We start from the raw sequence: 16,205 nt of genomic DNA on the forward strand, positions 1-16,205 counted from the left end.
CCTAGGGAGGCCAGGAAGTCAGGAGAGGAGAACTGCCAACTTCACTAATCTAGCCTTAATGTGCCTTACCTTTCAGCCAAGATTAGCAAGGCCCTTTAAATGAAGATTCTTAAGCATTATCCAATATTAATTTCATTCAACCCCACAGCCTTGTCAGTTAGGAACATTTAACTACTTCAGTGACCTTAGTATCAGATACTTCTTAAACTGGCATGTTCAGATGATTCAGGAATACCCCACACACTCACCCCAGATTGTGAAGCGATTTTCTAAAGCATTTTTTAAGTCTTTATTTAAATGTATGAGAAATGGTAGTGTGTAAATATGTAAAATAATAATTGACTGAATACATTCTATAATATGCAGTACATGTGGACCTAAACTGGATAATGTATTAAGATAATTCATGGATGAATGGATCTTTTCCAAAGCACATTATGTACATCTTCCACAACAAACAAACATATGCTAGTGAGTAAGCAGTCATGGAGAAATGAACAGCCAGAACATCTTGCTAAAAATATATCTATTGTCGCAACAAGCTCTTCCCAGTAACACATTCACAAATTAAGACTAATTGTCCATCACTTTTCACAACAGTGCGGCAGTTCATTACTGTTTAATCCTACTAGCTAATTATTTTAACATAATTATATACTAGTTAAATTATTACAAGACCTTTCCTCATCTAATTATGAATGCAAAAAAATTTGTTAGAAAATTTAAGTTTTGCTCTTAAGGATGCCCGCTTTCATTAAGAAAAGAAAAGCATTTATTTTGAAAAATAGGACAGAGTTTCTAAATTCATGAAAACAACCAGTCCTAAAACAAAATGCAACATCACTATAATCAAAATGCTTCACAGTAGTACTCAATACTGAGAACTACAGATCCATAACGATATGTTCCAGTGCTCCAAATAAAAAAGCCCTCTAGTTAAACAGCCAACCATCATTTCAGACATTATAAATGCTAAAATAATTTCTCCCTCAAAGATATATACAAAAACCTTGTTCCTCGAACTATAAGCAAACTTATTTTTAGAAATGAAATGGTTTCCAGTTGGCTCCAAAGGATCATTGGGGGAAAACCACATTTAAACAGACATTCCATAACATTACAAAAAGGGGCCAAGGAGCGTGGTTCAGCTTGAAAAGTTCTGTTTTAACTGATTATTTTCTTGTGACTGTTGCTTGCAGTGCCACCTTCAGCACAGATAACCTAATGCCACTTTCAATTAAAAACAAAGTTTTTCCTAGTGTTAAAGGTATATTTAGAATAGAGTGAAAAAACAAATAAATGCAACATTTTTTTTACAAAATGGAGGCATCTGTGTTTAAAAGACAAATGGGTTAAGGACTACATTTAAATTAACTTTAATTAAGGTTTTTTACAAATTAAAATATTGAAATACATTTTATTTTAAAAAAAATTGCAGTATGAGTTCATAGCAATAACTCTTCACACCACTTTATTCAACTGAAGTTTTTAGTTAAATCTATATATTACTGTAGTCAAAATAAGTCATTAAATCCCACATTGGCTTTGTGTACACTGCAAAATAGCCTACATTTCCCTTAAAAATAGTTAAATTAAACACCTCATACTACCCTTATGCTGTTTCAATAAAGAAAACGTGTAAAATCTTTTGAAGTCTGAATTCTGACTGTTCCAAAGGCTTGGCACACATTTGCCAAGTCTAAAGAGATCTTCACCAAAGAGCAAATTCTTAAGTTGTCTAAATAAGACAAAGATATAAGCAATGGCTGTTGAAATGGCATTAAGACAAAATAAAGCAAATTAAGGAAACAGGAGGCTCAAGAGTTCATGATAAAAGACAAACAATCAGTTACCACACTACAAATTCTTCATATATACTGTATATCACATCAGTAATGGAGAGGAAGACAGCTACTAAATAATATTTAAATTTAGACTGAGAGCCGAGTAAAAGGGCTGAATTTTTGAAAATGTTCATTAAAAGTAACCCACCCACAGTTCAAATTACACAAGAGTATGTATTTTCAGCAAACAATATTGCTTGTGTTACCCATCTAAAAAAGTTGAAATAACCTGCAACAACATATAACTTTACAATATATATCTCAATATTCACACTGACTTTACTATGTCGCACAAACTTTTTGATCCTACAAAAATGAACTAAACTGAAGGGATTAAATTTAATCTACCAAATGAGCAAAAGCCTTTAAGGGAAAACAATAAATAAAAGATATTTGTGCTGCATCATTTCTTCATCATTCATTTTTTTCTTCGCAGAAATAAATGAACAGACAGACAGAATATTAGGGAAGTAAAAAAATAACACAATACAAAGAGAGAGAAGTGGCATGTGTAACAGGCAATCACATATAGTATATTTTCCAAATATTTCTTGCTTTTTAGTGTCACAAGTTGTTTTTAAGAAGAGTTGTCATCTCTTGCTTTAAGTGTCCAAATAAAGTACCCTGTAGTGTTCTGTCTTTTTTTTTCTGCCCTAATTAGTGGATCCGACCAACTGATAAGAACAAACAAGAAAGAGACCCGGTAACATTAAAGGTTAAAAAATAACACCCTTAATTTTATACTGGACATATCTGAACATGCTATTCTAACCTACCAGTTAAACATCCCAAAACCTTCCAACTCCATCAATGGCAGGAAAAAGATGCAGCTAAAATACAAGGTAACAAATATACTTAAATAGCCGGTTTACTGTATACAAGGAGAGTCAAAATTATGTTAACACTAATGGTACTGCTATGTATATACTTGTATACAATTTTTGTGGACAATTTGCCACATATGGTACATGTGTTGAACATGATGGCAAACAGGTTGAGACATTCCTGTAAATCATCTTGCACATACGAAGTATGTTTTCTGAATAAATTGTTTCTGACATTCAAATGTTAACATAATTTTGACTAAAGTAAAATGAAAATCTATTGTGCAGCATGGCCAGTTTTATGTTATCAATGCTTTCTAAAATATTAAGCAATAAACTATTTGTAATGTATCTAACAGAATATATATTTCACCAATACTAATGTGCATTTTATTTAAATCACCACCTTTCCAGTTGTAAAGTGTTCATTAACATTCACACAAGGGTGCTCCTCAAATTCTCACTACAAAGAGTGCAAAATGTAACAGTTGTGTTTTCGTTAGTGTGTGTGGACAGTAGCACCCATGGTGTATTCTGTCAACTTCAAAACCAAAAAGCCCCAACCTCCACCTCACTTTCAAAATAAAAAACATCAATGAAGGTAATGACGCAGAATGAGATACAACTACAACAGATAGTTAGGAAAAGGCATACTGAACCATATTCAATTTGATTTGATGATCAGCCAAATATGCACAACAACATGGACACTACTTAGTGATAAATATAGTATCAAAGTTTTTTTATCATTTGCAGGCTCTTGCCAGGGTTTGATTATTTCTGTATGATTAACCAAAGAGAAATATGCTAAATGCATTATCTTTACTTTCCAGGATTAATCATCCAAGTTTTATTATTGTGTGATTTGTAAAGCATGTATGACCGAGTGCTTTGTGGAAACAAAAAAAATATAAAAATAAAACCTTGACTGAGGTATGCAAACATTTCAGAAAATGTAACCATCTGTAGGAGATATGTTAAATGTTGGCAGTCTTTCTAAATAATATAGACATAAAAGTGCTTCTTAAACAAACAATCTGACTTATATGGCGTTAGTAGATTTCAGAAATTATCACCAATACTCTAAACAATGCTAAAATGTATATATGGTGTTCAATTATTATTCTAAAATAGCCTGCCCTTCTGTTAATTACCTGAAATATTCATCACAAAATTGATCAGTATTTCACTGGTGGGGTTAAATAAATATCTTTTATTAAAAAAAGGTGCAATTATAGACCTTGGAAAAAAAATATTTTCAAAATGAAGTAGTGGCAAGTGGATAACAATATATGGCATTTTCAATAATCCACTTAAAATATACTGCACTTATATTATACTCTATGGGATAGATGGTACTAGTTCAATATAGAAACACGACTGTACTAAGGCATTCCTTATTTTACAAGCAACATTCACTGAATACTCTTGAATCTGATCATTTTACTATCTTTTCTGATATTGACTTTCAGATTTTAGCCTAAATACAGACACATAATGTGGGAGATACTCAATGTACTATCTATTAAAATCCTCATCCTTTTTATGTTTTATACCAACAAAGATGATGCAAGTAGGATTTAATGTTGTATTCAGGTTAATAAATCAAGCTACATAAAATGAAATATTTTGTTCAAATACTTATATTTACTATTCTGTGCAATCATTTTTGCATGCCAACACCTCTAGTAAGGATCTTATATGCACAAAAACTATAGAAAGTTTAAGATTATGATTCACTGTGATAATGTGTGATGGATGGTTATAAAATGATTCTTTTGGTAGCAGTTAAACCCTAACAGTGAAAAATGTTTTTTGTTTTGGAATTCGCCAACATAATCAGAATTTACCAACAAATTCAGAAGATCATTAGTTTTACAATGCACTATTACTGTTTAGCCCTGTCCCTGGTCTAGACTTGTTTTTAATTTTATAGCAGCTGAGCTCATAACCAAGAATTGATTCATTTTCCCAAACTGAAATTTCCACCACACGGTCATATGGCGCTGGAACCTACCCCTAGTGAATAATCCCTTTATAATCTTCCTTAGTCTAAGCAACATATAAATGTATCACAGTGCTTGTGGCACCTGGTGAGGAATCACGTTTAAATGAACAGACTACTCAACTGCACAACATTCCCTACATATGTATTAAGTCTACACATTTAGTGAAACTCTACCAAACACAGATGCTGCTTGGATTCAAATCTTTTCTGATTAATTCTAATCTAATATGAGAAATCTGTGGTACATGGAATATATGCATAACATCTTTAACACAGTGTCCTTACTACACAGTTAATTCAATCAGTCTCTGGGATGGTAAAAATAATACTGTATGCAAACCATTGGTCTTGACCTGTCCCAAGTAAAATTATACTTTTAAAAGTGAAACCTTTAGTGGGTAAATTACAGCTGCCACTTCAATAGACTTATTGCACTGACTTCGCCACATTGATCTCCTACCTGTGGTTTGTCTCCTTACTCACAATGAAATATTCTATCGTTAAAAAAAATTACACAACACACACAGAAGGGTGGAGTTTATTAGACAATCAAAGCATGAAAATTGTACAATGGAGAAGTGATAGATTCTACAGAAAAGGTATGCATTAATACCTTCAGATTATGGTTACACTTCTTTTAATATTCCTCAATATACACCGGGCAGAGATTTTATTATTAGGTCACAGTTAAAATAGATGAAAATCTTAATAAATGGATAAGGAACTTGCCTTAAAATAATCTGAAGGCAAAAAGTATCTGGCCTCAAAAAGGATTTTTGTGATATCTATGGCTCCCATCTCAGCTGCCCTTAAAAAGTGTGTTCTGGCATTTACAAAACATTTTCATAGTAGTTAGTCTGTTGTATATTTATCTGGAAACCTCTTATTTCTATCAGTTTATAAATATTTAATTTTGGTTTTAAATACCTGATTACATTGCTTCCTTAGTATAAACTCTGTGATAGTACATTCAACCTACAGGTAATGGTTCTCAGTATTCCAGTGCTATGCTGTAGTACTCGTTCTAAAAAAACTCAACTCAGGGTTCCATAAAATATAATTCTGTCCCAAATTAAGATGCAGCTGTAATTTATTAAATCTAAGCAGCAACATTTTTGTTGTACTGAGTCATAATTTTACAGTACAGTACAATGAATATTTTATAAAAAAACACAAGGATCAATTATTTTGTCCAAGATATTGCCAGGACAGGATTGTGCATATAATAATGACAAGAAATCCTTAAATGTTTAAATTGACTTATTTACTTTATTACCTCCTTAAAAGCATTAAAGTTTTTTGTTAAACGCTACCTGGAACAATCTAGGCAGTACTTCACCCATATTTCTTATTCGTTTAGACTTCATTCATTACATATTTAAACATGTGCTCTGTACTAGTTTATTCCTGAAAAGGTCAAAAAATAAAATAATTAAATCAAATGTTGTTCTACGGATACTGATACTTTGCTTGAATACTGATCTGAGAATTCTACTTTTGTTTAGTGGTATAAATACTATTTAGTTTATATTTCCCTCCAATACTTGCTCATGCCATTCTGTTTTACATAGTCTGTCTGTAATACTGTCCTTGAATAACTTAAGCAGTTAATTAGACAAGAATCATCATTTTTGTGCCACTTTTAATTTAGAAGCATGTTCATGAAGTGTAAAATACACCATAAATATTTCTGTCATAACTAGAACAATAAGGAGTAGCTAAGAATGTAGACATTCACTGATGAAGCACTCAGTTGTGCTTTACAAACAATGTAAACAAATATGAATTTTACAAGATCATTTATGTACAGTAATTTCACAACACCTAAAATTTAAATGACTGTACATAATGCATATAAACATTTATGAATATTCTATCAATTAAAATACACTTTTGCCTGCAACAGTTAAGCAATATCCAAGAGATGATGTTTTATTACTAGTTATCTACCTTTTACGTAGAAAGTAAACTTCTTAAAGCTGCTTACCTAGTGTGTTAGGGTTTGGTTTAATAACATTGCATCAACACTTTATGGTAAAACAGTGAGCTGTAACCTGGGAATGCAGAATCTGTTTCTTTGAACATAATTATCTTATTGATCCAACAGATCATAAGCTTTTAGCACTAGGCATTACTGAATGCTGAAGGAAAAGTCATACTGTTACTCTCAGCTCTCATTGTACAGTTATTCCATTCAATACAATATCTCATTCAGATTTCTGAATTAAGGTAATAGCACATGTAATAAAGCATAGATCTCATAATCAAGTCACAAGAAAAATTAATGCTAAAAACAGTATTATATTCATAACACAATTGTTGGCTGTTCAGAAATGGTAGTGAATTCTACATTGAGCTGAAAAACACTTTAGATTCCAACTGCTTTACTTTGTTCTAATTTCTATTTAAAAATGCATACAAATTAGAGTTGTTGCAATAGTTTTTACTTTCTCCTTCACTTTCATCTATAAAAAGTGTTTTTTAGTGTTTGCTTACTTTCTCTCAAAGGTTAAATGCTCTCATTTGTCAAGCACATGCTGGACACATCTTTCACACCACCAATTTGCAGAAAGGTAGCTGAAAACACCAAGTTTTAGCATATTCGCAAGTAAGTGATAAAAGGCTAGTTACTGAGGAACAAAAAGGGTAAGGGAATAGAGCAACTTAAAAGTCAAAAATACAACTAAAATTTTCACATATAAAACTCCAAGTGCCACAGTTTTCCTTACTATTTCTACAATAATAAAAAAAACAAACTCAAATAAAAAAACACTAACTAAAAAGGTCTCAGATTGAAATTGTAGACAGTTTCAAAACCTATTTACTAACTATTTTACAGGGGGGTAAATTCTATTTCAAGCAGACCTTGGTCATTTACAGTGTTATTTTTTTTTTCTTAAAAAAACCCCCACATACACACACACACACCTCTGGGATGGGGCTTGTTTTGAAAAACACTAAATAAAACAATCATTTATTAAAGGATATCTGGCACAAACACAATGTTTGTAGACACATACCTTAATAAAATGTGCAGCTTGTAATGATATATTAAAAAAAATTACTATACAACAGGACAGAATGCATGGCATTCTGTATTTAAGTACTAATAAATTTATTTCCTCATGAATTTTTACAATTTTATTTAACTTGGAATCAGCAAAATAAAAGCAACTTAATGCATCTGTATTACCATATCCCACATCTTGGTTAAAAATTAGGGCAGTCAACATTTTTAAAGAATGTCAACTCTGCTTAAATACTAAAGCACAGGACATTTAAAAACAGTATGTGTTTAAAAGTCAGTGGTATTGTATTTCTTCAATAATTTGAGTGTGAATTGCAGCTTCTTTGTTCTAGACTTGATTGTCTGTGGTGTTCGGAATCTTGCTGTTAGTATCAGTCACAAATATTTTCTTAATTCCTCCTGATAAAACTGGTGACCACTTGGTCTTTAAACCTTAAACAGAGTAGTATTCTTCAGAGTAATTGCAGTTCACTTTGAAGTAACAGCATGGAGAAAGAAATTTTCAAAGCTGGGTGTTTCAATCAAATATTAAAATGATAATTTGATAAACTAAAGGATTTTGTTCCTCCGGAATGACATACACATATACTTTGTTTTTATTTGGCAGACCTTTAATACATTGCTTTTGTCTTAACATATTTGGTCTATCCCCCCAAAGTAATCGTATTGCTTTTTAAAATAAAAACGTTTAAGAAACACAAAATTTGTCTTGTATGTTTTATAATTGTAGGTTGAGTACTAAATTGAAAACAAATATATTTTGCTTCCCTTAAGATGGTTTGCCTTATAAACAGAATGAAATGATAAAAATTTGAAGGCTGAAAGTTACATTAAGAAACAATAACTTACTCTTACTCTGAACATTCACTTAGCTTCAGATATTAAAATAATATAGACTAAAACAATCAGAATATTTTTAAAAAGCAATTACCAAGCTGGCATTAACAACCATTATAAACAAAAATGGTTGGAAGTGTAAATATGCCATTGTAGCACCATATACAATCCTTTATAATTAATCAAACAGCTGATTTGTGAAGTCCATATACTGAAAAATTAATTGAATATACTGTATAGGATTATGAAATTACAAAAATATCTAACAGCTAATTGTGTTATCTTTATCTTATTGCAGGCAGATTTACTGCTCTGATAAAGAAAACTAAATTTGAATATATCACACATTCTAGCAAAATATCTGAACTTTGGGAATAGCAGAACCATAGACTGGGTATACTATTCTCCTATGTACAATTGACCATTAATGATTGCAAAGTTTTTGCCAAGAATTTTTATAGCTCAGTTCAAACTTTGACCATTTGGTGGTGGTGGCAGCGGCAGTGAGAAGACAGTATCTCAACATCCGGAAAAGCCTCACCTGGTGCATTCAAACTGCAAAATGTTTAAGTAACAATTTTGGTCCTTATTTACCATCTATGCTTAAGGAAAACAATCAACTCTGGGGATACTATCTACACCAAAAATTATAATTACTAAAAAAGTTTGACAGAAAAAAGGGTGGGGGCAGCAAAACACCATCTACAAAATTTAAATACACTCAAACAAAAAAGCGTATATAGTGCTTTCAGTAACATATATGAACATACATAGAAACAAGTTGAAATATAATCCAAGATATACAGTATATACCATAAAAGGGTTAATATATAGATTTGTTTTCACATCATAGATCACCTGCAGGTATACCGTTAAACATGCATGAGCCACAGTGAAATTTATTCACTATTACAAAAACACAAAGAGTGCTAAGTAAAATACATAATTTATGGCAAATGATTTTCTTAAAGCACGAAAACACATTCCTTGTCTAAAGTGTTACCTTCTCTTATTATTACAAATTCACAATAGCAGGCAAGAATGTATCTAATCAATTTTATATGGACAAAGCTCTGCTGGAAACTGATGCTATGCAATTTACGCATACAGCCATCACCACTCAGACTTAACTTCTTTAATAAACTACTAATATCCTATGGCTTTCACGTTAGTACAGAGCGCAGACTAAATGAACACAAATAGACACGAAATTATTTAAGTTTTCTGTGAAACACAAATTAATTTGAGAAACTACATTGGTAGCACCATGTTGCCTAAAATAGTTCTCACACTTACAATTTCATTTATCTGGGCATGAATCATTTATAAAAGAATTATGGCAAAAGAAAAAAAATACCAGAAGTACTACGGTACTTCTCAGCAACTAGTAAGTAATGCAAAGACTCAACTAAAAAGTTTAAAGGAAAAACAAAACTGAAGAATCTACCAACAAAGTTACCTGTGAATTATTGAATTGTCCCTCACTGCTGTACATTGCTCCTGAACTGTAAGCTGTTTGATGCATTAATTAGGAAACCATGAAAACAAAAAGGTTGAACCAGGAACTAATTAGAGTTTTATAGCTTGCTTCTGAGTGGGTTGGGTTTCAGCTACATACCTTTCATGGATATTCCGGATTTACCACAGTTGCTTTAGTTAAAATGGCACAAACAGAAGCATCTCAATATTTGACACAGAATGTATCATATAGTTTAAAAAAAAAATCATCAAAATAAGCCAACAGGCATATTTGGCATTTACCAAAGTAATTACATGAAAAATATTACTCCATACAAAATAATACAAAAATCGCAAGCACTTTTTGACTTTTCTATAAAACGACCAGTTCTTCAAAAGTATGTAAAAAAGAAAAAAAAAATGTATTTTTACGAACAGCACAGATCAGTTGAGCAGCACAGGGAACCCGTTTATACCAGTTGTGGTAATAAAGTTAATAACCACTTTCTGAGTAACAGAGGTAAATTATCTGTTGGGAGACATGCAAACTTAGAAAGATTTTAAATGGGGATTAAGATGACAAAAAAGGGGGGAAAAAATCTGAATTCTGAAAATAATTAAAACGGTAGTGGTAGTTGTATTATACTGTATACACACACACAAGTATGCATGTATATGGATTTCAGAAATGCATACATATCAGATTACTTAACAAGCATTATACAGTTTATTGACCACATACTGAATTATTAAAACATGCAATAGTTTGGAAAAAAAGGAATGATTAGTAAAACTTCCACTCCTACGAATTTAATTTTTTTTCTTCTTAAAGGAAAGCACACTTGGGAAAAAAGAGAAGAACTTATTACCAAAAAAAAAAAAAAACACCACTTGGATGCTTAAAACAGCTAGCCTAAATGAAAATATTCTAAATGGATGTAACTGCATATATATGCTGTTTCCCCATCTGTAAGTGCACAAGAGATCATTAGATCTACACCTGAAGTATAAAAGAGGTCGCAGCTTATCAAAATAAAGTTCTTTGGGCTTTCTATACAACAGTATTCTCAAAAGCATACACGGCTCAACATTTTTTAAAAGGGGATGCAAAGAGAAGACTGATAAAGTACATCTGAACTTGGTTTTAAAAAGAATTTAGTTAACAAGACAGTTCTCACTATTTTCAAAAAAGAACAATTAAACATTACTTCTACTTAATGTATTAAATTTCTTCATGACTAAAAGGAACCATTTCTTCCAACATAAATTTTACTCCGTTTTATACAAAACAAGAGAAATGTTTTCTTTTACGTATGCTGTTCCATGGGTCTCCACAAATCAAGGGTATTACAGAACACATACTTCATTGCACACTTTAAAACAGTAATTTAACAAAACTTTAAAATTCTGAGTACAATCCAATTTTATCTGAATCACTTCTGGAGGTTTCTACCCTACCTTTCTTATAATCATTAAAATTATCCTAGAAGATCAAAACCAAAAAACAATTTTGATGATCTATTAATATGTATTAAAGCAAACTGTGATTCACTTTCATATCAGTACCAATGCTGCCAAGTGTTATTTAAAATAAAATGCAAAAACTGGAGAGGAGGGGGAAAAAAAAAAAAACACACACACACTTACAGATGGAGACATGGATCCATTTGGAAGGTATGGATCTGGGATCATCAAGAAGGGGTATCCTGAATAAGGTGATGTTGTTTTGTACATTCCACCATCCTGATGCTTTAAAACTTAAAGACAAAAGAAGGATCAATTTACAGAAGCAATACTGAGCAAAACATTAGTTGATTTGTACTTAAATCAGACATGTTTAAAAAACTTATGTCACTACATTTTCAGCATTCTTAAATAGTGCACAATTGTTTCATAAAAAAAGGAATGAGGAAACAATTATTTTTCCTGTGTTATTCAAAAATTGCTGTAGTCAACAAATCTAATAAAATAAACAGAATAGTAAAAGTTTTGTACAATCATCTTTAAACAAAGATTAAAAATCCAGCTTGACTAATTTGTGTTGATCATTTTTGCCTGTTTACACCTACACCACACAACATGTCATTGCTATTGATGGTGTAATTCAGAAACAAAGGAATTAACACAATCATACAGATAAACATTATTTCCAGTATCCTATATAGATAAGAAACAGCTTTGTACTTTCATCCAGTTAAGGAAGCATTTCATTATTAAAAGGATTTCACTACCACATATCACTTTATACCTCAGACATACATTGATAAATGAATGTATTGATGTTCATGACATGCTTAAATGGTTTGTACTTACATACCAATATTTCTACACATACGTACAGGCCTCCAACAGTCATCCCTTAGGCATACACACTCCAAAATAGAGTTTCTATGCTCTGTAATGAGTGCATCTGGAAATGCTTAAATTCAGACTGTTTCAAGAAATGAAGCAAATGATAACTCGGTTGTGCTTCAGCTACACATATTTAGTTTATTTCTCAAAAGAAGGGTGGCTCCCAAAAGTCTTATCCAAATTAATGGTTGTCAAACTATATATATGGGGAGTGGGGCAGAGAGGTTAGTTTTGTTCAGTGAGATAAATAACTCAAAAAGATGATAACCCATGCCACAAGGCCACCCCCAAAATAACAACTAATTAGCTTGCTCATCAAAAAAGGGAATACACTGCCCACGTTTTCAGTGTAAATATTCCAATATTCTGTGTAAATGTTCCAGTTTTCTGTTTTTCCAGAAATGGTAAATAATGCACCACAAATTAGATACATTCTTTCAGGTACAATATTTAGATGCCTAAGTTTGGGATTACTATGGTTAAACTTTGATATGTGATCAAAGACTAGGCTTCTAAGCCTTTAAAGCTACCAATGAATTAAAAAGAGTCTGCTCCTTTAAATGAGAATTTCTAACAGGTTAGAAATACTTTTTAAATAAGGTGGGAAAGATAAAGCAATTTTCTCTGCAAACACTGCAATTTAACATTTTCGGACATGTTGCAAAAGGCTATAACAAAAGGTATTCATTAATCCATCCATCTATTTTACACTATTTTTTATTGCAATCCAGAGTTAAGGGTGTTTTTTTAGGGGATTCTACTTTGAAAGAATCGTATTCACAAGACAGCTAAACCAAACTACCACCTCTTTGCACTGTAGCAAAAAACAATAGCCTCACCTGAATAGGAAGCCAGTTTTGCCACCAATCAAGGGCCATATAAAAACAAACACACATGTACACACAAAGGTCACGCCTCATGGGAAAATGTAACATTTCAGTTCAAGGATGTAGAGCTCTTGATTAGACACAGACTGCCCTTTTAGTCTACTAACCCAGTTACAACCCAAAAGTCAAAGCAGATAGCGAACAGGTATAGGCGCAGTAGCCACCTCCCCAAGGTTGAGGCTGGACAATACTTATAAACTTTAGCCCAAACCATCCAAGAGACACACCTGGCTGGCTGTACTTTTCATACCAATGATTTATTTTTCTTTGATTTAAAAAAACACAACCAAGACCATGTTTTTAATCAGCAACATTTCCTACTCAGGCACATCTGCCCAGAGCCTTTACGAATAGTGGTCTTGGGGGGGGAAAAGTGACAGTGAACCTTACACTGCCAGCTTAATATTTTTCCAATGTACCATGGAGCCATTACTACCAAGTAGTAACAATTGTTTATATCGTAAACAGTTCTTTTTGATCAATAGGCTAGTGTAATCTAGCCCTGCCAGTAAACGTCAACTGCAGTTAAAAACGTACAACACCGTTAACTTTAAGGACAAGTTAAGAGTATATTTTCTTGGTTCGATCTACTTTTATTCAGTCTTACTAATGTGGTTTATCTTGAAAACTCCTCACCCTACAGTAACAATGGCTGACTGTGCAGCTAAGCAACATCCGTTAAACGTTTGCACTACTACTTGAAGCACGTTTTACATAACGTGAACGTGTTAATTGATAAGTCTCAATTAGCATCTTCATACGAGTCTGTAGCATAATTTTACACAGGAGTTAAAAAAAAAAAAGAACACAACAACAATCCTGTGACCCTTGGCCTATTTATTACTGATGGTGTCACGCGTTGAATAGCTAACTTCTGCTAAACATCGGCATCAGTGTCGCATCACACGAACCTGTGGTTCTTGTCACTTACTGTACTGTGGCCGATTTAAATACAGACATCGGAGCGGAAGGGTCTACCATTGTTTTTGCAGGTTCACAAGTCTCATTTCCTGCTACATGTAATCACTAAAACTTAAAACGCATTACGGACACCTGCTCTGCCAGACACATGCCGAGTACCAAACTGGGCGTTCGCTCGAATCAAACGGAGAGTTCCGTCAACTCGTAACGACCCTGGACCGTATCTTATCACTTTTGACCGATCTTTTTTTTTTTGCAACAAACTGTGTGAAAGTGGAAAGGGGGTAACGTACTGACTATGACCCCCTTCCTCCTCCCTTAAATCTTCAGGCTAGCACATCACTACGCGGCCAAAACACACGCGTGCTCCACGCGAGGGTTGCGAGCGGCGTATCGCGCCGCCAAGCGCGCCAGATGAAGCCCAGTGGCTGCCGTCCGCACACGCGTCGCCAGAAGTTTATTTTGGCCGCACTGCGCTACGTCTCGCCTCTACTCACCATCCTCCGACTCCCTGAGTTTGTCCGTGTAGCCCCTCTCTTCATCATGATGCGAACGCCTCACTGCCTGTGAAATCCAGGTGGAGAAGAAAACAAGTTTTAGACGCGAAAGAGAGAGGGGGAAAAAAAATCAGCGGCCGCGACTCTTTTAAAGAGTAGAGAGCACGCCGCGAATCAGTTCGGAACTGAACGGCATTGCGGCTCACCCCCTGATCAGCTGCAGCGTGTGGATTTTGACTGATCTCGGACTCGTTGACCAGAGACGACTTCAGATCTGCTAAATCCCTCTCCGTGAAGGCATTTTCTTGTATCTTCTCCTCTTGTTCCCCTTCGTCTTTGAAGGGGATCATTTCATCGTTCGCCCCGAGATCATCACCGCCGCCGCTGTTCAGCTGGGGCATGTTTAAAGGGGGGCGGATGGGCACTGAAGAACAAAACAAATTACAACAGTTGGAATCGGAATGATACCAAACGCCGAAAAGTTGCTCCTTTTAAAATTTTCAGTGAATGAAGGCTAACCTTTAAAATAAAGCCTAACAAAACAAGTCAAAACAAAAAAAGTTGTTACGCCGAGAAGTGATTCCTCACAGTGAAAGTATTGTAGCCCAGCAGCAACAAATAGTGCATTTGTGCTGCAAGACAAGGCGAAGGCTCGCAACATCAAAGAGCGCCGCCCGATGATTGACAGCTACAATGACTTGTTGGGGGTTGTTAAGAGTTGCCCGCTCTTAAAGGGACAGGTCGTTATAATAAAGAGCGACATAAACGGGAACCCCCATCCATGGCAGCCAGTCTTCAAATATTCTTTGAAATTCTTAAGACGTCACGGTATTTTTTGTTTGTTTTCTTTTCATAATGATGACGGTAAGAGAGATGATCATTTAGTTACACTGCTTTTTACTTGCTTGCTTCTCTGCCTGAGACTTACTGTAGTCTGCATCCTGTTCGTTAATGAATAAATAAAACAGTCACTTAAGGACGGAAACCGATTTAGAATATGAATATGCAAGTTAATAACTTTGTATCTTTATCCTTGTTTTCTTTTTTCAGTGTATGAATAACATTTACTGTTTTCTTTTTGCGCATACTGTAAACACTTAATCAGCCCGTCAGTAACTTCATTATATGTGTATCTATTGGCAAAGCTTTTTTGTTAACAATAAAGATTTGTTGTTCTTTTATCAAATAATCCATCCATTAATCTTCCTGGCTCATTTATTTATAGTGGGGTCTCAGGGCAGCTGAAGCCTATCCTAGCAATCATCAGGCACATGGCAGGAACACTGGGCATGCACTATGGCCACTTTAGAAACACCAGTTCACATAACTGGCATGTCTTTGGACAGTGGGAGGAAACAGGAGCATCGGGAGGAAGCCCATATGGACATAGGGAGAACCCAGGAATTGAATTATGCTCTCCTTGTTATGAAGCAGCAATAATAAAACTGCACCCCCATGCTGCTTTCATCAAGGAATAATAAGACTTATTGCCCATCAATGGAGACAATAAAAAAACATCCATCCATCCATCCATCCTCTTCTGCTTATC

General features: G+C 33.9%; 1 protein-coding gene across 10 annotated transcripts in view; it reads right to left on the minus strand.

Moving 5' to 3' along the window:
- tcf7 (transcription factor 7) overlaps positions 1 to 15,360 on the minus strand; it is a 109,680-nt gene extending 94,320 nt beyond the window's left edge. For 2 of the 10 annotated variants that reach the window (XM_039774211.1, XM_039774210.1), the window contains exons 1-4: positions 15,176 to 15,355; positions 14,863 to 15,080; positions 14,657 to 14,723; positions 11,647 to 11,756 (exon numbers count right to left, since the gene is read on the minus strand). In XM_039774211.1, coding sequence (XP_039630145.1) covers positions 11,647 to 11,756; positions 14,657 to 14,723; positions 14,863 to 15,080; positions 15,176 to 15,317 — 537 coding nt within the window. In that variant the 5' untranslated portion in view covers positions 15,318 to 15,355. Of the gene's footprint in view, positions 1 to 10,000; positions 10,095 to 11,646; positions 11,757 to 14,656; positions 14,724 to 14,862 lie in introns of those variants that run through there. The other 8 variants (XM_039774214.1, XM_039774218.1, XM_039774209.1 and 5 more) reach the window with 7 other exon arrangements.
- Between the last annotated feature and the right edge of the window lie 845 nt (positions 15,361 to 16,205).

Source organism: Polypterus senegalus, chromosome 13 (assembly GCF_016835505.1).
Source record: "Polypterus senegalus isolate Bchr_013 chromosome 13, ASM1683550v1, whole genome shotgun sequence".
Lineage (NCBI taxonomy): Eukaryota > Metazoa > Chordata > Cladistia > Polypteriformes > Polypteridae > Polypterus > Polypterus senegalus.